Raw genomic sequence first — 26459 nt, 5'->3', positions numbered from 1 at the left:
CCCTGAGCCCACCGCTGCAGCAGAAATACATACTGTGTATATAGCAACCTCAGTTTCATGTCCCAAGTGTTTCACGTACCGTGGCCGAAATTCCAAGATTGCTTTGGGTTTCTAGTAAAAATATTCAAAACACTAAAAACAATAAATAACAAAAAAAACAGGGAAGAAAAACGAAAATGTCAATAGGGAGCTGCCAAACTAACTGGCTGACGTTAATGTCGTTTGTTTTGCGACAGAAGAGACCACTATGCCCGCGCGCCGGAAGCACTGTGAGCCCCATCTACCCCCTTTTCCGGTACCGATTACCAAGTTCTCTCCAGTTCCAGAAACGGCAAATACCGAAAAGGGGCGTATTAAGCACTGCGACCTAATCTATTTAACCTTTGACACAGACGCTCTGGTAACGCTGGACAACGTCTGCAATTCTCACCAACCGGGTCGGCAAATGATCACCAAGGCAGCTGCCTGTAACTGGTACCTATATAATGGCACATATACCTTCTTACAATCGGTACAGAGCCTAGCGGCCTTCCAAACTATATTTTTGTTCAAATTCTGTTGGTATTATGGTGAGCAACTGCCGATATATCTCCTTGTGCCGACTACCCGATTCTATGCCCCTAAAATGTCTGCCTATCCGTATCTGTTTTACTACAGGCAAATGTCTGCGGCGAATCTCGACATGCAAAATTTAAGTTTTTTGGGAACTCATTCAGGGGTTATAATGTACTATGATTAGGTACATAGTACAATTTTCTCTTAGCACCGCCTTTTCGTGCCCGGCTCGGTATAATCGCGAAGCAGGATGCATTGGTTATACGATTGATGAAAAGTACTTCGAGGTCGGAACCTCATCTGTTAAGCGCACGCTACGGAAGGACGAATGGCTCGGGTCGTCCCTACTTTCCCGCCATCCGCCCGCATCCCTCAGCGCTGGGAAACGGATGCTGCAATCCTCAAATTCCTCAGAGAAAAGACCGACATTCTTAGTGCCGCGCCTTCAGCATGACTTTGAGGATGATGGTTCGGTTTGTTTTTCTTTGGCACAGAGTTTGTGGACGGCGTCAACATGTCGAAGCTCAGCGAGGAGGAAAAGCTGGTTGTGACTCAGGAGCTTATAAAGCACGTCGCGAAACTGAAGAAACTCGGATCAAACAAGCCCGGGTTCCGGGTGAGAAGTATCTTTGCGCACCCAACCCAATCCACACCATGTTTTGGAAATACCACAGCTGCTGGCGGCCAAAAAGCGATGTTGAGGGAGATTTTGAGTTTTGTCACAACGACCTGTGCTAGCACAATATTCGTATTAACCCCAAAACCCTTAAAATTGTAGCCATCATTGATTGGGAGTTTGGTGGCTTTTGACCGCCGTGGTTGGGACGGCCTTATTGGGAGCGCGAAGGGCCAGTAGCTCCGCTCGAAAGCGAGGAAAATGACGTGGAGCGCTGCCGAAACTGGTTAATGGCGAATTGTGAGGAAGTTGAAATGGCTCGTTTAAAAACATTCCAGGAAAGATTTCCCCAAGTATAAGTCAATTGTCCAATTAAAACTGACATCTGACTATACAGCATATACATGTTCTTTTTTACTGCACCGTGCCTCATACCTTCACACAACACATAAATGCTTGCTAACCAACGCCTTTCCTCCTTTTGGAAGGGTGAGCGCAGCGGGCAAGATTGCCAGCGTTGATTCCGTTGCTGCACAATGCGACCATATTGGCAATTGCGCTGCCAGATGACAAAAGAATGGACGGGTTTGACAAGGTATATCTGTGATTGGTAAAAACGTCAAGAATTTAAAGTAGACGAGGTAGATCGTATATTTTGGGTCACAGTTACAAGACAAGATATGGCTTTAATGAACAGCTGATAATCCTTTCCTTACAGGCTCGGATACAAAATATGGGCATTATTTTGGATAATAAGAACACAGGTGCGATTGGTGAATTGAAGTTCACGTAGTCGATTTTAGACTTCGCGCGTAGCTTCTTTAGGTTTATATTCGGTTCTTTTTATTTTAGGTGCTTGGAGGTAAATAAAAAAATGGAGAAAAAAGAACAAAGAAAATGAACTTTGCGAACTTTAAAACGCTTTATACTACGTATGGTGTCGTCCTTGAGTCGGGACCCCTGATTAAATAAGCTCTTGCAAATACGAGGATCGCCAAAAGGTCAAACCTCGTACTTATGTTTGTACGTAGTATTTGGGCGACTGTTCCCACCATACGGTGGGTCGAGAAACCCTCTTCTAACGAATCGGGCACAGAAGTCAAGAGGCAGAAAGCAGATAGAAAACGATCGCGCCAAGTTTGTATGTCCTGGTAAAAGCACCTATTGGCGCCTGAGGCCGCGAACCTTGCGTGAATTAATTGCATTTTTTTGAACAAAAACTGGCAGAGATTTGCTGCTATTACTCGCAGACACGAGGAAAATCAGGGTGTTCCGACTAACGCATATTGTAAACGAACAGGGAGTCCCCGAAAAGGCTACCCTGGATGAGATATTTATGCCCGATAACTAAGGCTCTCACGGGTTTAACCGAGTATTCGTATATTTTATTTCTTTTTTATAACGTTTACGACTAGTTTTAGGGCTTATCATAGAGCCGAAAGCTCCACCAATTCAGCCGCGTCGCCGTGGCTCAATTCGTGGTTTTGCTAGTCTCAGTGCTCAGACTAGGACCGAGCGCTCCATGTACCTTTCAGCCACATGGCTTTTCGGCCAATCAAATTGCCCGAAAAAATCGCGCTCGTTCTACATAGTAATTATTTTGATTTAATTATTTTCGCTTAATATTTTACTTTAAAATATGCCCGTGAATACCGCCGAAACGATATTCTTCATTAAAGCCACCTTTCCAACCCCTTTTACCATTAATATTCCGCCCCGCGCACCACTATCTTACGCTAAATAAATAAGGTATTTTGAATTTTAAATTAATAATTTTAAAGCAAATCAAGGAGTACCCCGACAAGATTACTAACATAATATTAAAAATAGTGTTTCTTTTTTATAATGAGTTCAAAAAGAATTTATAAAAGCTTTCCACAAAACTCTGGGCGTATTTATATTTTAATAAAGATAGTTTTAGTAATAATATAAGTAAACTTAATTATAAAGTTATTACGTGTAAGTTTAATAATATTCAAATAATAGCCTTTAATCCCACAGGGCTGGGTTTCGTTGAATATTGGGCTAACGTTGGTCCGGGGTTTATAAGCACTGTTATTCCTATCGAGAAGGTCTTTTAAAATAGTCCGATTTAATTAAACCGCTTATATAAAAACAGTAAAATAGTAGTTAGATAAAATTTTATACTTTTAATTTTTATGTCGGGTAATTCCACATTTTGCTAAAATATACGTTTTTTTTTTCAAGTTTAAATTAACCCTTACCCGACGATTTAAGCAATATACTGCGCTTGTATTCGCTCCTTGCATCCACCACATTAGCTAGCACCCTATTCTATACGCCTCGTAAACGTATCACGAGCTCTCCGTCCCTCATTTGTTGAAGAGAATATTAACAGACGCCCCCCCCNCCCCCCAACTTCTGTAAAAGATATCCCATCCTGCAATGTTCTCGTAAGGGACTTTGCCGGTTGCCACCCATTTTCCATCCTTTTCAACAAATCTTTTGTCGATCCCTAAAGTGCGGACATGATAAATCATGTATTTTCCTGCCGCCGCTGTCGCAGCACGTGTAAGTGGCGGTAGTTCCGGCCACATTACATTACGATAATAAAGGTTCTTCAGATCAAGCGATCGCCTAGTCCTATTAACAATCCACGATTAATCATCCAGCGTCCAAAACTTTCGACTTTCAAACCCACACAGCGGCCACTAGGGACCCTACTAATGTCACCAACACCATTAGCACCCACTTATATAGAATGTTAGACTCATTGATAGGCTGAGGTGGTCAATTTATTTATAGAGCTCTTAATACCTGTGTACAGTACTGCGTAGGTAGATACCTTTGTAGTACACTTTATATATGGGTGGATAACGTAGAAGTTATTTAAGGCAGTTAGTTGCGTTCAATCTGGGTCCCTAATAAGGCGATTCAGAGACGCGCCGCTAGCGTGGCGCTAGCTCCTGCACGGATCCTAAGCGACCCGTACGGGTGGGTGCACCCGCCTATACCGAAGCCAACAATGTTATCTACCATGTTCTTATGAATAACTTGTGAGAAACTATAGCATATATCTTAACAGTGGCGCAAATAAATCGTGTAAACTGTAATATAGATGGCAATGCATTCATTGCAAGTTAGGTGGTGATAGTGGTATGGGTAGGAGTTGACTGGTAAGCGTGTCTTAGACAAGTGTTTGTTATGTACTGGTACTGGGATGGGTTAAGTCTGGATGTTGGATAGATACTCGTTGATGCCATTCTGTCTTGCCCTAATTCTTCCTTTTCTTTCCTTGCCCGTTGACGTTTGGACTCTTTACTGCTTTCAGACAAGCGTCTGCATCATGTTATCAGATACTAGTCCAAAAGAAACAAGGGGACACATTGCATCGAATATGTAGTTATATTGAGTGTCTTGAAATAGAACAAGTCACTAAAGTCCCCCCGTTTTCCGTCGCAAATTGATGTCCTTATGTACGGCTCTGAATATATACACTAGGCATGACATAATCTTAGTATCTTGAAGTTGACCTGACTCTTTGTGTTTCCACCAATCGTTATTGCGTGTCGCGCTATGCAAAGTGGATAGACCCATGCGCATGAAGATACTTATCGAGAAACACGTACGGATCACCACATTGACGGAATCGCCGAGTCGCCAGCCAGACTATGAGAAGATCCTTTCCACAACATTTGAAGTCTTTACCCGAAGAGATAGGTCGGCGGATCCTTTGAAGTCATGATCATGTATCCTCATGTTAAGAACAGTGCACATTTTGCATAACACAATGCAATTAATTAGAATCACGGGATTAGCGACGTTGACAGGCAGTGGACCAAGATGCCAGGTGGGACCGAGGTCCGCAAGGATGTTGAGGCTGCTTTTAGGACCAGAGCCCATTCTGAGGGCTCAAAACGTCCTACGGATATAGTAGAAACTGTGTGGCCGATGGGTATAAAAGAAACCGGTGTCTTCCACCAAATTCTGTTTGACTGCTATCTTCATTCACTCATCAAAACACCAAACATCATCTGCCCTCTTGTTCCGCTCTTCTTCTTTTTTTCCTCTGTCTTCCTTTGTGTACTATCAAGTTCAAGATGCAGTTCTCCAAATGGCTTGAGCTCGCGCTCATCGCGGCTGTGACCCCTCAGGTGCTGGCCCAGGTCCCGGATGCTCACGACCGCCACGGCGCCCTAGAAGCTCGCAGTGTCGGGGATATCAAACTCTCAGGCCGTGGCCTCAAGGTCGCACGTACCATGGAACACTTGTTTGACGGCAGTGAGCCGCAAAGTGACGGCTCGGAAAGCGACGAGGACGAGATAAACAGGAAAGCCTGGGCAGAGGCGGAAAAGCGCCGGAAGGAGCGAGAAGCACGTCGGGCGGCAAACCGGAGCCCGCCTCGCGCTCAGCAGCGCGGTAGGCAGCGCGGCAAGCAGCGTCGCGACGTGGAGGAGGACAACACCGCCGACCTCATGGCTCGTATTTGACGCGCAGAGCGACTACCGTCCCCTCATTATGACATTATCTAAGACGGGAATGAACCCCCACCCCCTCGCCCGCGGTTGCCGATCCCATGACGCCTATGTTGCGCCCGCTTTAAGCGCTGCCCAACTCCCCTCTACAGTGACGGGGGTTACAGGGTCTCCTCCCATCGCAGGTCCAGGGCTTTCCACGTCTGAGCAAAATGCCAGAACATGCTCCAAAATGCTTGTCAGTTTTATATTTTGGCCTTTTGGTCGACCGAAGAAAAAATGTTTCGCAAAAAGTTTTATTTGGCTCTCTTTTCTGTTTTCAGTCGTTTGGTCCGTTTTCATTACTTGCTGCTTTAGATCTGCTTTTATTCGTCTCCTTGGTTTCTTTTTTTTTTTCATTCATATTTTCTTCCTTTTTTATCTTTGGCTTCCTGTGTCTTTGTTTTCCTTTTTTATCGCAATTGTCAAGCGTTTTTCCTTTGTGGATTGCTTTTCTCCTTTTCTTTTTTGTTTTTCTTCATACATCGTCTCTTGGTGTTTTGCTTTTCAAGAGCTTTGGCTGCTTCTTTTCTGCGTTCTATCAAAAAATCTGCTGTTGAACTATAGAGGAGCCGGGGATTACAAAAAAGTACACTTATTTTTTCCGTTCCGCTGACTAGTGCTTTTTTTGATGCGGAAAATTTTGGAGATTGCCTGGAGAGCCGTTCTGTCCAGCAAGTTGCCACTTGGCACGTTGTTTCTTATCATGGGGTTATGCGAGAGGGTTATAAGTGAGCGGGGGCGATTTATACATGTTAGTTATCAATGAGACAAATTGAGTTTTGCTTTGGATCAAACTGAGAGTGATGCTGAAGGGAAACTAAATCAATATGGAGGAATTCCAATACGCGGTCTTGCGTGCTGCAGTAACTTCATCGATGGCTGATTCACTGAGCTTTTTCTATTCAATGAGAAAGAAGATAAAGAAGATTGTAGGGAAGAGAGTGTAACTACTAATACAATTCCTCTCATAACCCATCTGAGCACGCACCATATTAAAACACAGTGGCACCTGTCCTATCACCGCCATCTTGCCGGTATTTTGGTTGCAGGTGAGTCTCGTTGCTATTGAGAAGAGGAAGAATAAGAGGAATAGAAATAAGAGCGAAGAGCCTACTAAGGCTTTACAAAGAGTGTAAAATAAAGTGAAGTTATGCGCTGTCGTACCATGGGCGTGGTGAGTCTAGCTATACAAATATATACATGCGACCTGGAAGGTTTTCATTTGTACATATAGTTGTGGGCTGGACTCCGCCAGGCGCGCGTAAATAGCTACGGTACTTTTGCTTACCGGGGCCACATGAAAAGTGGCGGTCAAAATCAAATAATCCAAGAGTCAAGGCTTGACAACCTGCCACTTGAATGTCGCTTCACAGTGTAGTCCAGCCTCACAGTCTGCAGAAGATTGGTCTACAAGCCCTGACAGAACCATGCATCAAACTTTCCTTGAGCTTTTCGTGTTGCACGAAGCTGCAATATCGAATCTGGGTGTGACGCTGAAGCTGTCGAGCCAGCGCGCCTACGCGGCGGAAGAAAAGGCGGGCATGTCCGCTCCGCACATGAGCCTGGTCGAACGACGGACGAGACACATGTACTGCTATCTTGTGGAGCAGCTGTTCGACCTGCTGTCAGGAACACGAGTGCATGTCGCGGCGAGTCTAGTAGAACGGCCACCACTGTGCGTAGACTGGGTTGACGAACACTAAGTCTAGCTGGAGATGCTTTTATTGGAGCTTTCCATGACGGTCGGCAGGTATTCCAACCTAATGACAATGTTACCAACATTCATTTGTCTTCAATCAAGACTTTTAAGAGGAGGCACCGGGCTTTAGCGGATCAGTGATGCTTCAGACTCAACTTTGAAAATGTGATCTAATGGATATACATCACAACGGGCGGAGCAAGATTTGATGCGCTCAATGAGACTGTTTAACAAAATTGGTCTGCGGCACATGACAGAGTTTGTTTTCTCATAACATCGCCAATTGAGACGCCAGACACGCACTCCGATTGAGGTCTCTTAAGGTCGGTTTTTGAAGTTTTACCCAGCAGCATAAGCCTATAGGAAAACCCGGTTTTTATAGCTTTTCCTTAAGCATGAATAACTATTTGTGATTTTCAAAGGACTGCCAAAATTTTATTAGAAGCATTTCTCATTTTTTTTGTACTGCAAGAATAATGTTAACCGATAAATCATAAGTGGCTGGTTTGTTAAGTTCTCAGATTAGATACCTACCTTACCTTAGGTGCCTACCTAGGTATCCAGGTATCTCCCTGCAGCCTTTGTGTTTTACCTTTATTGAACACAGCAGCCGTCATGAGCCCCACTCTATGTAAGAGTCCAGGGTTGGTGGGGATGCCGCGAGTCTGGGATCCTTGATCCAACCTGTTTCTGGTTCCGAGCAGCATTAAGCAACAGGAAGTCGGAAAAGGCCGTCAGTACAATGACTTGCCTCGGTATCCAATATAAAGAGAAATGTTGTGTACCATCTCCGAAAGCCCCATCCCCGCAGAGCGCCTTTGTCTGCTCTTATCAACGCTTTTTGGTTGACCTGACTACGGAATTCTGGCTTTAGACTTGGAGGGATGCACCGTCTTTGATCCTTTGTAGAGCGGCGAACCTGACTCGACGCAAATACGACGGCTGTTTTTTTTTTTTTTTTTTTTTTTTTCCTTTCCTAATTGATGTTTCCCTTATTTTGCAAACAGGCATGTAAAATTCAAATTGATCTCAACTTTCATTTTTTGACCTCTTGTGTTCAACATAGAATTATAAAAGATTTTAGATATTCAACTATGACATTTTCCTGCTGATACCTTCTCCCTTCCATTTCTATTAGTGAAGTGGTAGATAAGTGATGAACAAATGCTGGGAGCTTAATTAAGAAATCCGTGCTTCCCCCTGTGTCCTCCCTTCAGCACCTCACTACTTTCAAAGCTGAGTCGAATCTCACGTTGTCGCAGCGGCTGAAAGGCGCCAGCTCCTGCATCGTGAGGGATTTTATTACCGCCATCAACAGAATTGGGAACATCCAAAGTTGCGCTTTTAACCCAGGCGCTTGAGCCTTACAATCTGTAATCGGGTAGCTCTTTGTCACTGTGGGCTCACGAAGTAGCATCTCCGACCAAAGACAAAACCCACTTAGGGACTATTGTATATTACAGCCGCTTTCCGTGCAACTAGTTTGTGGATGTGTTTTCCAAAAGCTACTGTAATGTCTTTGGCTAGAATTTGCGGCGATTTGGAAGTTGTGAGGACTCATTTATGGTAACAAGATATAGCTTATTGAGATTCACGAATCACATATCAGATAATCTCGGCAGCGTCCTCACTATCCCAGAGCCAGGCAATGAAAGCGTCGGCATCAGCATAAATGCACGTCATGTGCGGCACCAGAGTTTGTTTCTCCTCGGGGTCCAGAGGCATATTATTGCTCTAGTAAGGTCCCTTGTCGCACAGAACAGCTTCTTACTCTCGGTAGCCGCATATGACTAGGCTTTTTCTTTCTTTTAAACTGTATACCTGGCTGTTTAGAGGTGGAAACTCAGGAATCTGCGGCAGATTCGCCTGTACCAAATTCGGCAGCCGCCGTGTAAACAAGCACGTTTCTTGGGCGCTTGGCAAATACCAGTTAAAGGGAGCTATCTGACAGAAATGAGCAGGTTTCTATTGTTTGTTGGCAGGATCTGTATTAACAGCCGTGCGTGGATGGTCAGATACCGGCTGAGTGGTAATGGGACATGCACGAACCCGTAAATTTTTACGCACCTTATCTATTTAATATTCACGCCACTCTTATGATTAGAGATGAGAGCGATACGCGAGGAGAGGGAACAAAAAACCAAGAACAAAAAAACAGGGGTTATGTGATTGAGTGGATGGTCGTCTGTAGGCCAAGACGCTAACGAATAATCCTTCTTTTTCAGCCGAGCCGAGAGTTTGGAACGAAGCAAGGGTCAAGCTGACGGTGCTCCAAGAATGGGTGTGGCTAGCGCAGAGAAAGGTGAGTATATTTATTATTCAGTGTTCACTTGGAAAGGATAGTTCTAATGGTTATTTCTCTTTCGACTCCAAGTACCTGACGCAACTTTTGGGTGATTGCAAGAGGAATCTACCCCAGAGATGCAGGCTTAGACACAGAGTGTAGCAAACGATGGGAAGTCGAGGTGTGAAATAGTAAGACGAGATGTCTTGGTATATGAGGGGAAATGAGCAAGTTATAATTGATCACTCGCACCATGGCAATCTTGGCGCGTATCTTTGCATCCAACCCCTAATTGCCAAGCCAGCCTACTTTTTTATTTATGCTGAGATGGGCAATTGAGATAGTCAACGTATATAATAGACAACAGGTAACTCAAGATGAAAAATTCGTGTGCGAGTATCACTGATTCAGCCTCCATAGTCAACCGCTCTATCCGGAGCCTCTCCAGCAATAATATGCTAGGCTTCAGGATACCGCAACCAACGGCGGCATCGACCGTGCTCATCGTTCTTCTCTCTCTCCTCCCGACAGCTCTTGCCGACGGCATCGGCCTGATAGGATGGGGCAAGCACATGTATCAACCAGCATGCGCCTTTGCGTGCCGCAATATCGTGAGGGCATGCCCGCTCCTGTGCACGCCCAAGCCCGGGGGCAAGAACTACGGCACCGTGCACTCGCCAAACTGGACGCCTCCCGAGTGCTTCACCACCGACCAGGCCTTCATGCGTACCATGGCCCTCTGCATCGACAACTACTGCCCCATCTCGGACAGACCAACGATGTACATGCTGCAGGACTATTGGGCATCACACCTGGCTGTGACAACGGTTGGCAATTACCAGTGGGTGCCTAGCATGTCCTTGGCCGAGGCGGTGAATAGTGCCCGCGCGGAGGAGAAGGCCAAGGAGGATTCAATGGGGAACAATTCTACAGGCCATGCAGGCGGTAGTGACAATGGAGGGGGCAGCCACAGTGCTCACAGCCGGCTCAAAGCCCGCCAACACCACGGAGCCTCCTCGGAATCGGGAAACAGCACGCAAAGGTTCACTAGTGCGCTGCCTACTATCAAGGCTAGAGCGCCATTGAACGTGACAAGCTTTATTCTGTGGGAAGACTGGCAGAGAGCGTACAACGGCGCGACGTTGTTTGAAACCAATGAAGTAGGGCATTCAAATGCGACGTAAGTTCTCACTGTTCCTTATAAGCCTCACAAAACAGGAGCAGGGAGGGTATAAAGACTAACCTATGAGGCTAACAAATGCCCACGCCTACAGAATTGCCGTTCTCTTCACCGCCCTGTTCATTCCGGTCCTGTTTTCGATGCTCCGATTCATCCCCGGCCTATCTAGAAGTCGCACATGGACCTGGATCAACTGCATCATTAACCATCCTGCGGCATTTGGTAGTCATCACCGCCAGCCTGTCGCAGCCGCAATAGGAGGTGTCATCGTACCAACCCGGGGCCAGGTGTTGTACATTGCCCTGATCAGCCTCCTGAACTTCATCCTCCTGGTCGCGCCCTACTACTACGTCTACCCAAACAGCACGTACCCGATCCGGCGTAACCAAGACCTGGCCACCATCGGTAACCGGGCGGGGAGCATGGCCATGGGTAACGCTGCAGCGCTGTTCCTCTTCTCGGCGCGCAACAACGTGCTGCTCTGGCTGACCGACTGGAGCCACGGCACCTTTCTCCTGCTGCACCGCTGGCTCGGCGTCTGGACCATCCTGCTAACCGTCGTGCACTCATGCCTGCTGCTTGCCACCTACGTCGAGTACGGCGACTACGCCATGGAGCTCGCCCGCCTCTACTGGCACTGGGGCATCGTCGGCACCGTCGCCGCCGTCGCCCTCTGGCCCACATCCATCCTGGCCCTGCGCCGCGCCGCCTACGAGCTCTTCCTGCCGCTGCACCAGCTCCTGGCCATATTGTTTCTGGTTGGGTATTATTACCACATCTGGTATCTCTACCAGTACCAGTGGGGCTACGAGATCTGGGTTTGGATTGCTGTGGGCTTCTGGGGTCTCGAACGCGTCTTGCGCCTGGGCAGGATGGCTGTGAAGGGGCTTCGTACTGCCCAAATCTCGGCCGTGGAGGGTTCCAAAGGCGAATACCTCCGGATCGACATTGACGGCGTGCGCTCAGGCGGAGTCGTGTACTTGTGCTTCCCGACTCTGAGCTGGATGTTTTGGGAGAATCATCCATTCTCGGTCTTGTCCTCTGAAGCCACAGATGTCACCGCCACCGAAAAGCCTGAAGCAACAGAAAAAACAAGCGCCCTCTCGGAGAAAACCTGTCCTCCAACCGAAAAGCCCACCGCTGGTGTGGTCAGCATGCCGTCGCCATCCAGCCCATCCCATAACACACTCGTGGCTCCCACCTCAACCAACAAGACGCCTAGTCATCCACGCACCACCATCATCGTCCGCACCCGCACCGGCGTGACGGCCCGCCTCGCAGCACGCCTAGCCAACGCCGCTTCCACGTCCAGCACGCCGCTGCGCCTCCCCGTGCTGATCGAGGGGTCGTACCGATACTCCAGCTCGGCCGAGCAGCGACTGCGCGGCTGCACCTCGGTGCTGTGCATCGCCGGCGGCGTGGGCGTCACGGCTGTTCTCCCGCTGCTGCTGCTACTGCTGCTACACAGCAAAACGGCTGCTTCATCGGCGAGCACGCGCGGCCGGCTGGTCTGGGGCGTGCGCGACGGCAGCCTGCCCGCGGCATTGGCGCCGGAGTTGGCTTCGCTGCAGACCGCGGGCTTCGAGGTGGAGACGAGCGTCGGCAAGAGGGTCGACGTCGCCGCCGTGCTGGAGCAGGAGCTGCTTGCAGGTGGAGGCCTGCTGGGAGTGGTGGTTTGTGGGCCGCCAGGGATGGCGGATGAGGTGCGTGCGAGGGTGGCGCAGCTGGGGAGGAGCGGGAGGCGTGCGGTTGTTTTTGTTGATGAAGCTTTCAGTTGGTAGGCCATTTACAACAAAGAGTAAATGCAGGCAGGTAAAAACATTAATATGGCCATGTATTTCTACCTGTGAAAGATCCATGTCAGGTTTGGAATTATAAGATGAGAAGAGAAAAAACAAAAGCACCTTAGATGAATGCCCACTTATCACCCAAGCTAGGAATATTCATCTTTCTCTTTCTCATTTTTGTCATGCACATGGCTGTTTTTGCTAAACTGATGAAACTGGCAAGTTTACCGATGATGCCGTGATGTGTCAAAAAGCTAGTGAGTAAACACGGAGATAATCGGCTTTTGTGCACAAACGCACTAGCACCCGGCTACGTCTCTAGCGGCCGCCATTAACTCCGTTCTCACCGGATGAGCTGCAGCACTCCACCGTGAATCTCCGTGAATCTCCACCGCTCCAGGAGCCACGAGGAGGACCCTAAAAAATCATGTCGCCCCGGTCTAGTTGACGGGGCATTTTTATTATAAAAAGGCAGAACGAACGAGGCATTGGGGCGGATGAATGGATAGGTAAACACAAATCACACACACTGCCTCGCAGCTTTTACTCGAATCAACCAGAACCGCCTCTGTTATTCCTTGATTTTGTATTCAACTGACTATCAAACCATGGATACCAAAGCCAACAAACTCCCATATAACGTTCCCGCCGATGCGGTTTGGTTCAGTAAGTGCCTTACACAAAACAGAAATGAACGACAAGGAAAAGAAAACCAAACGCTAAACATCCACACAACTACCACCCTACCTGCGCAGTAACCGGCTGCTCCTCTGGCATCGGCAAATCACTGGCAAAGCTCCTGCTACAACACCCAACATACCGCGTGGTCGCCACGGCCCGCAAGCCATCCGCGCTGTCGGACCTTGCCGTCCCAGGCACAGAGGACCGCCTCCTCCCCACCGCTCTGGACGTGACCTCGCCCGAGTCCATCGATGCCGCCATCGCCACCACCTTGTCTCGCTTTGGCCGCATCGACGTCCTCATCAACAACGCCGGGTTCGGATTCTTTGGCGACGCCGAGGCCTCCACGCGCGAGCAGGAGCTGAGCCTCTTCGAGACCAACCTTTGGGGTCCCGTCGCGCTCTCCAAACACGCCGTCAGGATCATGCGAGATGAGAACCCAAAGAACGGGTCTATCGGGGGCGTCATCATCAATGTTAGCAGCATGGGCGGGTTCATAACTGTGCCCAGTCATACGTATTACCATGCTTCCAAATTCGCCCTGGAAGGTTTTACCCAAGGTTTTGCCAAGGAGATGCGTCCGGAATGGAATAGTAAGGTTTTCTTCTCGTTTCCCTTCTCACACGATATTTGCCTACTCCATCATTTCTCTTTCATTTCTAACGTGGACTCCCCCGCAAAATAGTCCACTTTTGCATCGCCGAACCCGGTGGCGTCCAGACTGAGTTTGGAAACAATGTAAATCGAGGTATTCGCCACCCAGCTTACGAGGCGCCCGACACGCCGGCCCGCATCATCGAAGCCTACATCGCCGACCCGGAATCGGCAAAATTCTGGGCCAAAGCGGACCCGACTGCGCGAGCCATCATCGAGATCGTGACTGGTGCAAACGAGAGTGGCAAAGGTCGCATCCCTATCCGCGTGCCCATCGGGGTCGATGCTTATGTCGCCGTCAAGGCCGAGGCGGCAAAGATTGCTGCAGAGCTGGAAGAGTTCAAGGATCTGTCGATGAGCACGCAAAATGAGCTCAGTGGGGAACTGCAGGCCCTCCTTGGGCATTAGTGACATCTTGTGTATTTAGATTATTCTCAACATGGGCGTCTTATATCTGAAATTAGCCAAACTAGTGTATTATTGGTCCCTTCATTTTACGCTATGGACTTTGTCGAGTAAAAACACTACGGACCGATGACCTTGGCATCTGTTATGGGATGCTTATTATAAGGGTTCCAAAGTCATCCATCCTCACACTCTTGAGCCAAGATTCCCGTGGCTAATATACCGCAGCCACCCGTCGTGACTAAATTACCTGACACGAATCCACCATACCTCTATTCCAGGGTTGCCATATCGTAAGATGCCAGCATAAAAGCCCCTCCACCCCTGGCATCGTTGCGTACAATAGGAACCGAGATGTAATACTAGAAAGGCCACTGTTAGTTGGAGCACTCTCCCGTTAAGTTTCAGCAAATATTCATCAAGTTCACTCACCTCGTACGTGCCATTCCCACTCAACGACCCGACCTGCACGGTACCCTCCCACGTAATACTGCCGTCCTCCTCCTCTGTCACGAACCTCTCGACCAGGTGCCGGTACGCCTTGTCCGCAGTACGGTAAAACTTGCTCTTTTCCAGCAGGCCCAACTTCATACCACGCAGCAAACCAGCCGTGAACATGGCCGCCGCACTGGACTCGAGATAGTTCCCCTCCTGTCCAGGATACGGCTCGCTCATGACGAGCCACCAGCCGCCCGAGTCACGGTCTTGTGCCTTCTTCAACCCTTCAGCCAGCGTCCTGAAATAACCCACAAGCCTCTCCCGCCCCGAATGCGCAGCCGGCATGAGCGGGATGACCTCTGTCAAAGCGAGGAAGTACCACCCAACGGCCCGACCCCACACCAAGGGCGCCGCGCCCGTGACGGGATCGGCCCAGACGGCCTTCTTGGCCTCGTCGTAGCCGTGCACCAGCAACCCGGTCGTTTTGTTCCTCGTGTGGCTCTCGATATTGTCAAACTGGCGAGCGATGTCATCCCACGCCGTCACGTTATCCCTGTCAAACAAGGCCGTCCACCGGGCGTAGAAGCTATCGGCCATGAAGATGCCGTCGAGCCACATCTGGTTCTCGTACACGGGCGCGCGGTGCCAGAACCCGCCCGTGGGGGTGCGCGGGTGCCTGTCCAGCTGGCGTCGGATCGTGTCGGCCGCCGTGCGGTACTTGGCGTCCCCTGTGCGCTGGTACCACCACAAGAGGTTGTTGCCGATGCGGTAGTCGTCCAGCGAGTAGTAATCCAGCCTCCAGTCCCGTATCGTGCCGTTGGGGAGCACCACCGCGTCGTCGATCTGGTCGCGGTACCAGCTCACCAAGCTGGAGTTGCCGGTTAGGTTGTATGCGGCCTCGAAGGCAGTGTAGAGGGTCGCCTCATTGTAGTAAAAGACTTTTCTGACCCCGATCCGGATGAAGGTGTCTGCCATGCGGGCCAGGTTGGACTGTGGACTTGCGCTTGTCAGTCCGAGGATCAAGGCAGCTAGGTATAGTGTCCTCATTGTGGCTCAAAGAAATTTTGCTTCTTTGTATGATTATTCTGGTGTGCGAATTTCGACCTTGGATGTGAACTTGTCAAAAGATCCCTTTTAAATTGTCAAAAAATCATACCATCCCCGCCTGTCTTTATACCAAAAGGTTTCTCGCTTAAGCAGCTCGCGAATTCCTCACCTTTTAACCGGCGGAAAAACTCCCCAGTCTATGTGGCGAGCTTTTGACTACCACGCTGTAGGCCATTTGCGTCTCTTCAATCTTTATCTTCCTTGACGGAAAATCCATGCAAGCAACACAAGCTACCTCGCTGATGGAATGATGTGGGACTCAACTATTCCCGACTTTTCTCTCATATACATTCGTCCCTCTTATGTCTTGAGATTGGCGGTGAAATGTGCCACACTATATCGACCTTGCTGTCCAATTAGATACACAACCGAGAGAACATGCTGATTAAGGCCAAGCTTACCGAAGCTTTGGCGGCAGTTCGTTTCCAAAAAGGTGCGCATTTTCAGCTGTCTCTGAACATGCGCGCTGACGAAAGTTGAATAGTTGGATACCGTTTCCGGTCCTTGTCAGACCCAACCCTGGTCCATTTGGTCTTGACCCCGCGCTGGGCCATTTCTCGAATGATTTGATAGGGTACTTTTGCTCATGCAATGCTGCCTACAGTACCATCAATGGATCAGTCGTCCTCTTAGCGATGCCACCCTGGACCTTGGCTTATCATCTTGCACGATGTGAGAGATAAATGGGCTTTAGTTACTTTTTAACAGCTGTGCATGAATACCAAGCCAGTCATCTGAGTAGAATACTGAAAAAAAGGCAGGCAACAAGCAGTATGCCGCTCTATGCACCGCGGAATGACATAGGGCATGCGGCAGCTGATGTGAAGAAGGCAAAGCTAACAAGGCCAAAGTCGGGAGATATATGCCAGTATTCTGTTTTCAACCGTTTCCGAGGTGCGAAACAGCGTTTTGAGCGCATCTAGATCTATTCTGAGATGAAGATCTCAGATTCCGAAGTTGAGAATTCAAAAGTCACTCTGCACAGTTCATTTAGAGCGATCTTCATTATGCAAGGGATGGCAAACGGATGGAGCCGAACGGAACCATGAATAAAGCAGGATGAGCATCACAGGCGTCTGAAAGGTACAAGTCTACCAAGTCATGCCTCGCATTCGCGGAGTATAGAAGGAGCCAAGATTTCTGTTTTATTGTAGAGAAATTATTTGTCGAGAAGCAAAAACCATCAAATGTGAGTCCGTATTCGGCATTAGGAAGGCAATGATGTTAGGACTATCATCGCACCCACGTAGAGACCTGTGCCCATTACCCGGTAACCTTGAGCAGCACCTTTTCTGCTTGAGAAGGTCCAAATTTTCCCGCAATTTCGCCATATATGTGTGTGTGCCAAAAAACTTGAAGGGGAGAATATGAAAAGTGCCAATTCGTATCCGAGGAGAAGGACGAGTACAAATGTATGTGCGTCAGATTTTTGCCCGATAAATATATGCAAATGCTGTTAATGGTCGAAATATCAAGCTTGGACTTGTTAAAGTGAAGTAGGAATTGTGGCATTGAGAAGCATGTTGGAATTTGAAGAAAAAAAGAAAGACGTCAAACTAGACGGCCATATACTGAATGCATCCCGGGACGACCATAGCAAAGCTAGGCCCTCCCTAAGAGCAGCCAGCAATATGTTCCGAGGAAGTGATGGCGAAAGACCGTAAGAGCCTGCAACAACAAAGCCGAGAGGTAATGTCACGTACGTGAGCCACCAACTTGACCCGAAAGTGAATGTATTCTTCGTGGCAGTAGCCAATACCTGGGCGTCGTTCAATGTCTCGACAATGTCATTCGTCATGTTGCGGACTGATTCGAGCTTGGAGGAATGGTTGTCGTACTTTTCAACTAGCTGTTCGGTCATGTTCTCGAGACGCACCAAACTCTATGATATGGTGCTGACTTTCAGTTTTTGCTCTTAAAAATCCGAGGAACTGGGAACTTACGTTTCCCACAAGGTCCTGACGCTTTGAAAGCTCAGCAGCTTCGAGGCGAGAGAGTTCCTAGCATGGCGTCAGCAGGCTTCCACAGGTCGAAGGATATATATAGGAAATCAACTGACGAGTTTTTGATTCAGCTCTGCTGTATATGTTTTCGCAATCGAAAGTGCAGAAAGCATCTGGCCCATTTCCTCGGAAGCTTTTATGCTGGCGGCGGTGATGGCTCCGTAGCTTTCGACTGAACGCTCATTTGCAGATGCCACTTCAGAGTGGTGCTGAAGGACCGCGTCTACCATAACTTTGAGAAGCTGTTGCAATGTGGTAGAATCCTCCAGAACGGATCGGGTTGCTCCAACTGAATCTCTCAACGCCTCACTAAGCCCGTTGTGTATGCTCTGAATCTTTCCAAAGCTCTCGTGTAAGCCATGCAGTTTGGGGTTGAGGCGGTCGATAGCATCGCTTGCTTGTTGAGTTCGCTCGTCGAGATCGTTCATACGTTTTTGAAGCTCGGTTTCGACCCCTGTGACCAGCTGCTCGGTGACCTTGATGAGCTTCTGAAATATAAGAATATTTTGGGCTGGATTTCTGATGTTAGCCGAATAATGTTGCCTTCCGGACATAAAAGTGAACCTACTCTTCTCTTGATCAGCCCTCGCTGCTTCACAGAACTGCAGCGCCTTGTGCCTATAGCTGATGTATGTTCCCCACGCTGAGTCTGGAGACTTTAGGCCTGAGATGCACGCTTGTATTTGAGACGAGGAAACATGTAGAGAGAAGTCCCTCTGAGCCGAGACTTTGATAAGTGCGGGTTCTCGAAACGGTGAACATTCTGAGGGAATGTGGAAATCGCCACGTTCGAGGTCGCAAATGGCAAGACTGACTGCGTAAGCCTCCACAAAATCGCGGATAAGACGCCCGCTATCGGTAAGTACAGTTGCTTCATCCTTTCCATCAAGAAGCTGGCAGTTGGTGACAAGAAGTCGTGCGGCGATGCGATGGCATAGAGGTTCCGACTCTAGCTGTTGGAGTTGTCGTAAGGCATCAGCGTAAAGGTCGACAAGTACAGCAGGCTGAATGGCGGAGGCCGGGATGTAGGCATCTGTGTGAAATTTCGTAGCCTCGCGGGCCCTCTGTGGTGGCGATGACTTGGCGCGGTTTCCCCAGCCGAGTGCCTCAATGCTGCGCGGCGAGAAGCATAGCACTATCAGGAAGTGCAAGGCACCCAAAGAAATTGGAAAATGCATTACGTTGGCAGGAAAGGATATCAATGAGAGTGCATCAGTGTAGATTTGAACCTTTCCTGAATCGATGTCCGGATGGCGGTTAAAGAAGCTTGTGTTTCATGATGTTCAAGTTTGATGGAGATGGGCAGAAGGTGAAGAAAGAGCAGAGAGAAGAGGCGAGAGTCAATACTGCTGTGGCAAGATGTGGGTTTGCGAAAGAAGACAAGGTGCCCGTTTGCTGCAGGTCTGTATGCTCAGTATACAATTTGGAAGGACCGAAGGGTGAGAAGGAAGTGACGACTGATCCCTGCGATTTCTATAAGGTATTGGGAATCTTGTTTGCTCAATGGGCAGACTAGCACAACTGTCCAAGAAGGTTTGGCAGCTTTGCGATACATGCACCCCAGAGTCTCTCTACTTATTTTTGTTTCTACTCCGAAAAAAAAAATCTTCAATGGCTGCCTAAACAACATCGGTGTTGCAAAGGTTCCAGCGGGCTGCCACTCAGGGTAGCAACACAGTACCAGGGAGCCAGGTCATGTTGATCCGTTTTGCGATGTTTGCATGCATTCTCAAATGCCCACGACCACTTCGGTTACCGATGCGAAGAGGTAGTGCAACAATCGCGGGCGAATGAGTGGTAACTTTGACACTGCAGAGTCTTGACCAAGACTTCAAGCTCCTCTGTGCGGAAAATTACTTGAGTCCGATTCTGGCACTCATACATGGCTTGCATTTTCCCGTCCCCATGTTGTGGATTTTAGGTGTGTTGACGAAAGCTAGAGAGATTTAGGAGTGGATCAATCTCTAGAACTATTCTAGTCTAGAATAGAGGAGAGGAATTGACTTGCCAATGCACAAACGCCGCTGCCTGGTCCCCACTTTCTTTCGCTATCTCACGTGACCACAAGCTCCGACATTGGCAAAAAAGTTGGAGCTTGCCCGTCGCGATCACGACACGCAAAGCAGCTTCGGGGGTGTGTGCATACAACCCAAGAAAAAAACGTTGACAGCACAACCACCCACTACCATGTTTGCCCGCAGCAGCGGCCGGGCGTTAGTCCGCGCCATCGACGCCTCCTCCCAGACCTCGATACCGAGCTTCCTCATTCCCGCCCTCCACCGTCCCTTCTCCGCCTCGGCGGCCAACCAGTCCAAGCTCGGCCGCACGCCCATATCGATACCGCCTGGCGTCGAGCTCACCGTCAGCGAGCCCTGGCTAAAGAAGGACGCGACCAACTACAAGAAGATCTACAAGAAGACTGTCACTGTCGAGGGTCCCCTCGGCAAGCAGAGCTTAGAGGTGCCTGCGTTCATCAACTTTGACCACGATGCGGACTCGAGGAAAACGATGCTGAGCATCGAGAACAGGGAGGAGAAGAACCAGCGCGAGATGTGGGGTGCGTTAAAAAAATCACCGATAATCTTTATGACATGTGAATAGGTGGAAAATGAGCGGCATCTCACTAACTTAAAACGTTTGGTCACTGCAGGCACAACATGGGCATACGTTCAACGGTACATAATAGGCGTCTCAGAAGGCCACACAGCCGTCCTGCGCATGGTGGGAATTGGATACCGAGCAACCGTCGAAGACCGTCCCGAGAAGGAGGAATATCCCGGCCAGAAGTTTGTGTGTCTCAAGCTCGGCTTTTCTCACCCGGTCGAGCTTGGATTGCCGCTTGGGATGAAGGCCAGCACTCCCCAGCCGACGCGTATCCTGCTCGAGGGTATCAATAGGGAGGAGGTCATGTCGTTCGCCGCCGAGTGCCGCAAGTGGCGTGTACCGGAACCGTACAAGGGCAAGGGTATCTTTGTCAACGACGAGACCATCAAGCTGAAGCAAAAGAAGGTCAAATAGAGGCTGGGCGATCAGTTTGCGTGGTGCATTTGTATACTATGGCTTTGGAGAGGAAAGATATCTTGGAGCAGAAAGCTCCGTGTACCACTACAACTTTTGGTGCATATATGGCTGGGCTTCTTGTTGTACACCAGTGTTATATAACAGCGTTCAGATGATCTCTAATGTTTCCTTTCCCAGCGTCCGATCGCAGGGCCTGCATCTGACCTAATTCTTCCCCAAAACCTCCTGGACAGCCTTCAGCACCTTGTCATGTACAGCTGCTGGGGCGGCCACAACACCCTTGTTTTCGGCAAGGGTCCGGCCTTTGCTAAAGTCGAGCCTCCTACCCTCCGTGTCGGTAACTTGTCCACCAGCCTCACGTACGATCAGATCACCGGCAGCGTGATCCCAGATCTTCTCCTGGTAGGTCTTGCTCGTGGGCAGTCTGAGGTAGATATCGCCGGCGCCACGTGCGATCGAGCCATACTTGGCCTGCGAATCCATCCTGACGCTGGGGTTGGTGATGCCCAGCTTCTGAGCAATCTGGGCCGCCTCTCCCTGAGACGAGTGGCCGGCCTCGACACTCTCGCAAAAGGTCGCGCTGGCCATGTCCGCCAGCGGCTTCATCGAGATCTTCTTGACGGGATCGGCCAACCCACCAGTCGTCAGCGGCCGGCTGTTGGCGCCCTGTCCCAGGACGCCGGAGAAGAGCACGCCGCGGCCTTCATCTGTCGCGTTGGTTCCCAAGTCTGCGGTCAGCGGGGCGCTGTCATCGACCGGTAGGTTCGGGCAACCGAGGACGCCGACCTTGACGTCGCCGTCAACCATCAGACCCAAGCAGACGGCATATTGGCCGCCGCGCAGGAAACCCTTTGTGCCGTCGATGGGGTCGATGGCCCATATCCTGCCCTTGTCGCCGCCTTTGCTCTTGCCCCTGTCGATCAGCTCCAGCATCTCCTCGACGCTGCTTATGGCTCCCCCCAGGGTCTTTTCCGCCTGCTCGTCGCTCAGCTTCGTCGTGCTCACCAGCTCCCAAATGGTCTTTTTGAGAGCCTCATCCTCGCGCAGAGCATCCGCCTCCTCCTCGGCGACGATCTCATCTTCGGGGAAGTTGGCCTTGAGGGCGGCGATGATGAGCGCCTGGGCTCCAAAGTCGCCGATCGTGACGGGGGACTTGTCGTCCTTGGAGACGGTTCCCTTGGCTTTCTCGTTGAAGACGCGCTTGGTCAGGATGGCGGCGCGCTGCACGGCCAGCTGCGCGACCTCAAGCTCCTTGGCATAGGTGGCCATCTTGACTGTGGTTGATTGGGTACGAAGATGATTGCCTAGGAGGTCGAGACGGGGTATGATTCTCGCAAGGAGGAATGCCAGTGCGAGAGCTGCAAGTGATGTCCAGAAAAGAGGCCTGCTCAATAGGTGATTTCTCTTTGCCGTCTCGCGTGTAAACATGCGATAGAGTGATTTTTTTTTTTTTTTATCTCCTCTTTTTTTTCAGTTCAGGCTAGGATAGGATGAGCCCAGGTCGGCAGTCGCTTTTCAATTTCAACTGCAATGACACCGCAGCAGCGGAGTTCTGGTGCCTGGCGATTGTTCCGACTGCCGTCAAGATTTAGGACCCCACGCTGTCGTCATTTCATATGCCCCGCGAAGGATATTACAGCAGTACGTACTCTGAGCGGCGGCTCGGCAGTGATTGTCTGAATAAATGTGGGGGCCGCGTGCGCTCCGATAGCGCCCGTGTAGCCCAACTTGGGCACTTTTGATGTACGATACAGCATGATTTAACCTATGGCAGATTCCAGATCGACGGGATCTTATTTTTCCATATTAGGTTGAATTATCCATGTTGACAATAGTAGTATCTTGAACAAGGTATAGAGGCCACCGGTGCTTTAGCATCAGTACATCCTAAATGATGGAGGGTAGGTGACAGGGTTATGCAGATCTGTATGGAGGTGGGTGGGAGTTTCTGGCAATTCCGTTTGGAGCCATCCTTCCTTTTGAGCTCATCAACTCCCAGTTGCGCGAGGAGGGCACAAATGTGAATGGAAAGGAAGGGAGAATTAGGAATACTATTGGGTTGAATAATGGTTCTCGTAGGCTTACCGCATGTAAACGGTACAACAAGTAACCTTTTCGATCACAGCAGGCCTGGCATCAACCTTCCCCGCATTCTCGGTCACCTTTCGCGATGAAAGTACAATTTCAAGAACAGAAGTTCCGACGCAACCGGCCCGCGGCGAGATTTAAGTGCCCTTGAAATCGCGACTACCACCTGGCAGGCATGATTGATCGGCGCGAGCAAGGAAAAACGGGCGTGGTGAGCGAAGCGAGCCCGCTTGTAACCATTACAAGCATAGCGTATTCTGATCCCTGTGTTCAAGGCTTTTGGGTTTTGTTTTTACTGATGAACCTAAATCGATCAAACTCAAGGCTGAACCTTGGGGTCGATTTACTCTGAAAATATGGAAATGAGGTTATTCGGAGAAAATTGAACGGATCCATGGCATGCGCACGACTCGTAATATTGATGCCTACTATAGTACTCCGCTGTGGACTTCCGGGCATCTCGGCACGGTCTGGGTAGCTGGTAAGATGCCAATAAGGTGTCGAAATTAGATGGTTTCTTTTTTTTTCAAATCAAATAGATTTACAAAAATAATACAAATGCGTTTTCCTGTTGATAAACCTGCCTAAGCCGGCCGTTGAATACTTCATACTTTGTAGGTAGGTAAGCAAGGTAAGGTACTTAATTGTCCAGAGCACTGCGTAATCCCCGACTTCAGTCGTCTGCACGGACCTCTTAAAGGTGACGTTTTCTCTCCCACATCAAGAAGCTGATCATGGGCTTGGTCAGCACACAGACACATACACCAAGGGCCCGTCGGTCATTATTCACCTGAACCAATCCGATTTAGGTTCAAGGTTGATTCGTCGCTATGGGAAACCGAGGAATCTTATAGGTTGACGACCTCCCAAAAGGCGAGTTTATTAAATTCCAGGGTAGCATTCGTACCGACGTAGTATTCTGTCTACTGCAACCCAAGATCTGTGAATAAATCGAAAGACAACAAAATCGGTGGCAAGGGCGGCAAAAGGGGAAAAGAGAAAAAAAAAAGAAGAAAAAAATAAAGTTGTCCTCATCCATTTCCCTAGGTTTTTGGTGAACAGGATGCCTTGCCTCTCTTATCGGCGGTCGTTTGCTGCTCAAGCGAACCTTTATCCCACCCATCCCTCCGTCGTTCTCTATTACCGTAAGACGTTTCAATAGCTCAGAATGCTTCACAACTGACAACCACCATACACCTTCCAACTACATATGAGCGGCCAAGATGGCTGAATACAACACCGAGTCCAAGGCATCGGCCCCCTTGGGAGCCGTTGTTTTTGCATTAGTTCTCTCCGCCGTAGTTGTTACACTACGGCTGTATGCTAGGATCTACGCCAGAGCTTCTCTTTGGGTAGATGATTATTTTACCATTGTATCTTTGTTTGTGATACTTGGAGTAGGCACAGGACTAGCAAAGAGTAAGTAGCTAGTCTTCTGATTCCTACCTAGGCTGCATATTAACCTTTGACATTGGCAACGATCAGTGACAGAGTTTGGTTTGGGAAGACATATTGAAGCCGTCTCAGATCATGATATTTTCTCATTTAAACGAGTGAGCCAAAACTCCACACTGGAAGGGATCTTGTTCTGGCACATCGTACTGAGATGCTATCATAGGCTCGTTTCGTCGCTACAGTTCTCTACACCGTTGGCCTCTTCACTATCAAGATGACCTTCTTACTCCAGTACCTAAGAATACTGGGTGATGAATGGCGCACTCATCGCAAATTCTTAGCCAGCACCCTTCTCATAGGCCTCTGGGCCATGTCTGAGTTCTGGGTAAATGTCTTCATCTGCATCCCAGTCGAAGGCATATGGGACTCGAGTGTTGCAACCTCATGTATCCCCAACGGACCGTACCAATATGTTTATATTTCCCTGGACATCGTCAGTGCCATCGCCATATTCCTCTTTCCAATCATCTTCTTGCGTCACATGATGATCGGATGGCCGGAAGCATTTGTTCTATCAGTTGTATTCACCCTTGGTCTATTGTAAGTGTGGCAACTCTACCGATCCTTATCACAGAATGCTGACATATTATCATCTTAGTGTCGTGGTTCTTCAGTTTGTCCGGCTGCAATATATCAATCTTGGCAGTGACTTCACCTGGAATTTCGCGGACCGGGCCGCACTCATGATATCAGAGCTGGCCGTCGCAGTCTTGTGCACTTGCATACCCCTTCTTCACCCATTGGCGATGCGCTTCTGGCCACAGTGGTTCTGCACCATCAGGTATTTAAATGGCAACGAAAACAACCTCAAACCGCCCCACTCAGAAGATACGGAGAAAGTCCACCACGTACAAACGCACCACCACCAAATCACCCTCGGGACAAAAGATGCCAGCAGCAGCGGCTTAGGCTTCGGTCTTCCTCACGAGGTGGCGGGGTCGCGCCAAAAGAACCGAAACCACACGCCGTGCGACGCGCTCGACGACGTGCTCGGTTCATCGCCTCGCCGCGGCGACAGCGGCGACATGTCGGACGACATCATGGGTCTGCAGTCGGCGCTCAGAGGCCTGAAGCGCCTCAGTTTCAACCGCAGCCAGAGCGACGGCGACGCCAGGAAGTTGTCTCAGCATCGGGACAGCAGGGAGCTGGCGAGACAGTCTCCACGACCGGACATGGGCCGGACGCGCACGTCGCCCTATATGCAATCGCCCACCTTGGGGTGGGAACGGTCCGGTTCTCCTGTAGACTTACAGCCCAAGAACCCTACCGTCGCGGCGCGGCGGGCGAAGTCGCCGATGCAGATGACCAAGGGGAGGTTGACACCGGTGGTGACCTCCAGGATGCCATCTTTTGGCGGCAATGAAAGCGAGGCAAGCCTGGTACCAAATTATGCTTCGGAGCAGCAGCAGCAAGACCGCCCACAACAACAGCAACAGCGCCATTATCTTCACCCTGACACATTCTATAACTCGATATCAGATTCGAATTCGTCATACTACAACAAAAGGCTCCCGCCAGCACCGAGGCATATGGCAGGTGGTGTTGACGTGTACGAGGAACATTACAGGCTACGGCGAGATTCTGATAAATCGGCAAGGCTTGCGAGAAATGGCAGATTATAGTCATTGGTGTTATGATGGATTGAAGAGACTTGCAGGAACACAGGGGTGGAATAACTTGTAATCTTGCACAGTAATCCAAGTGTAAGATTCCGCCACATACAGATTCGTCTTTCTAATCGACTGCTGGTGAAGTTTGTTCATTGTGGCCGCCTAGGTTGGCATTGGGATGCCCATAATCGACCCGATTGCTGTTAAGGAGGAAAACACTGATTATAGATTCATCTGGTAAGAATTGGTCTAGCCCCCTAGGACTGCATGCCTCAAATCAGGCCGGCCGAATCGGCCAAGTCAATTGATTATTGCCAAGCTAGCTAGCTTTGCATGCTCTCTGGACCAACGAAACTGCGAGCACCTGCATGGCAAAAAAAAAAAAAAAAAAAAAAAAA

At 49.4% G+C, this 26459-nt stretch overlaps 10 protein-coding genes across 10 annotated transcripts; 7 read left to right on the top strand and 3 right to left on the bottom strand.

The window, feature by feature from the left end:
- Window positions 1-1069: 1069 nt before the first annotated feature.
- Window positions 1070-2522, top strand: PgNI_11406 (uncharacterized protein; the record flags this gene model as incomplete). Its single annotated transcript, XM_031131373.1, has 2 exons — window positions 1070-1171; window positions 2472-2522. The coding sequence occupies 2 exons, from the start codon at window positions 1070-1072 to the stop codon at window positions 2520-2522; spliced, it is 153 nt and encodes a 50-aa protein (XP_030976837.1).
- A 2453-nt stretch (window positions 2523-4975) lies between these two features.
- Window positions 4976-5622, top strand: PgNI_11405 (uncharacterized protein; the record flags this gene model as incomplete). The annotated part of the gene is made up of 2 exons (XM_031131372.1): window positions 4976-5074; window positions 5227-5622. The coding sequence occupies 2 exons, from the start codon at window positions 4976-4978 to the stop codon at window positions 5620-5622; spliced, it is 495 nt and encodes a 164-aa protein (XP_030976834.1).
- A 1192-nt stretch (window positions 5623-6814) lies between these two features.
- On the top strand, window positions 6815-7352 carry PgNI_11404 (uncharacterized protein; the record flags this gene model as incomplete). The annotated part of the gene is made up of 2 exons (XM_031131371.1): window positions 6815-6823; window positions 7023-7352. The coding sequence occupies 2 exons, from the start codon at window positions 6815-6817 to the stop codon at window positions 7350-7352; spliced, it is 339 nt and encodes a 112-aa protein (XP_030976835.1).
- A 2647-nt stretch (window positions 7353-9999) lies between these two features.
- On the top strand, window positions 10000-12745 carry PgNI_11403 (uncharacterized protein). The gene is made up of 2 exons (XM_031131370.1): window positions 10000-10812; window positions 10907-12745. Exons 1-2 carry the CDS (start codon window positions 10010-10012, stop codon window positions 12591-12593), a joined length of 2490 nt encoding a protein of 829 aa, XP_030976832.1. The 5' UTR covers window positions 10000-10009; the 3' UTR covers window positions 12594-12745.
- A 462-nt stretch (window positions 12746-13207) lies between these two features.
- Window positions 13208-14342, top strand: PgNI_11402 (uncharacterized protein; the record flags this gene model as incomplete). The annotated part of the gene is made up of 3 exons (XM_031131369.1): window positions 13208-13265; window positions 13355-13873; window positions 13966-14342. 3 exons carry the CDS (start codon window positions 13208-13210, stop codon window positions 14340-14342), a joined length of 954 nt encoding a protein of 317 aa, XP_030976833.1.
- A 269-nt stretch (window positions 14343-14611) lies between these two features.
- On the bottom strand, window positions 14612-15824 carry PgNI_11401 (uncharacterized protein; the record flags this gene model as incomplete). The annotated part of the gene is made up of 2 exons (XM_031131368.1): window positions 14612-14701; window positions 14772-15824. 2 exons carry the CDS (start codon window positions 15822-15824, stop codon window positions 14612-14614), a joined length of 1143 nt encoding a protein of 380 aa, XP_030976830.1.
- Window positions 15825-16891: 1067 nt separating this feature from the next.
- On the bottom strand, window positions 16892-19492 carry PgNI_11400 (uncharacterized protein). Its single transcript, XM_031131367.1, has 4 exons — window positions 18456-19492; window positions 17944-18398; window positions 17828-17884; window positions 16892-17766 (listed from the first exon to the last, which is right to left on the bottom strand). Exons 1-4 carry the CDS (start codon window positions 19063-19065, stop codon window positions 17371-17373), a joined length of 1518 nt encoding a protein of 505 aa, XP_030976831.1. The 5' UTR covers window positions 19066-19492; the 3' UTR covers window positions 16892-17370.
- Window positions 19493-19792: 300 nt separating this feature from the next.
- On the top strand, window positions 19793-22480 carry PgNI_11398 (uncharacterized protein; the record flags this gene model as incomplete). Its single annotated transcript, XM_031131365.1, has 3 exons — window positions 19793-19808; window positions 19956-20444; window positions 20538-22480. The coding sequence occupies 3 exons, from the start codon at window positions 19793-19795 to the stop codon at window positions 20903-20905; spliced, it is 873 nt and encodes a 290-aa protein (XP_030976714.1). The 3' UTR covers window positions 20906-22480.
- PgNI_11399 (uncharacterized protein) lies at window positions 21113-22177 on the bottom strand (the record flags this gene model as incomplete). Its single annotated transcript, XM_031131366.1, has 1 exon — window positions 21113-22177. One exon carries the CDS (start codon window positions 22175-22177, stop codon window positions 21113-21115), a length of 1065 nt encoding a protein of 354 aa, XP_030976713.1.
- A 2185-nt stretch (window positions 22481-24665) lies between the features above and the next one.
- On the top strand, window positions 24666-26073 carry PgNI_11397 (uncharacterized protein; the record flags this gene model as incomplete). The annotated part of the gene is made up of 2 exons (XM_031131364.1): window positions 24666-24991; window positions 25050-26073. The coding sequence occupies 2 exons, from the start codon at window positions 24666-24668 to the stop codon at window positions 26071-26073; spliced, it is 1350 nt and encodes a 449-aa protein (XP_030976708.1).
- Between the last annotated feature and the right edge of the window lie 386 nt (window positions 26074-26459).

Source organism: Pyricularia grisea, chromosome VI, assembly GCF_004355905.1.
Source record: "Pyricularia grisea strain NI907 chromosome VI, whole genome shotgun sequence".
In the NCBI taxonomy this organism is placed as follows: domain Eukaryota; kingdom Fungi; phylum Ascomycota; class Sordariomycetes; order Magnaporthales; family Pyriculariaceae; genus Pyricularia; species Pyricularia grisea.
Note: the sequence above shows the minus strand (reverse complement) of the source record. Positions and strands in the feature narration are given on the sequence as shown.

Bases quoted from the DNA above. Each gene is read 5' to 3' on its own strand.
- PgNI_11403 (XM_031131370.1), top strand. From the start codon at position 10,010: ATGAAAAATTCGTGTGCGAGTATCACTGATTCAGCCTCCATAGTCAAC. The intron at 10,813-10,906 runs GTAAGTTCTCAC...CCACGCCTACAG, and splicing joins GTAGGGCATTCAAATGCGAC to AATTGCCGTTCTCTTCACCG.
- PgNI_11400 (XM_031131367.1), bottom strand. From the start codon at position 19,065: ATGCATTTTCCAATTTCTTTGGGTGCCTTGCACTTCCTGATAGTGCTA. The intron at 18,399-18,455 runs GTAGGTTCACTT...TCAGAAATCCAG, and splicing joins GAGGGCTGATCAAGAGAAGA to CCCAAAATATTCTTATATTT. The intron at 17,767-17,827 runs GTAAGTTCCCAG...ACCATATCATAG, and splicing joins GTCAGGACCTTGTGGGAAAC to AGTTTGGTGCGTCTCGAGAA.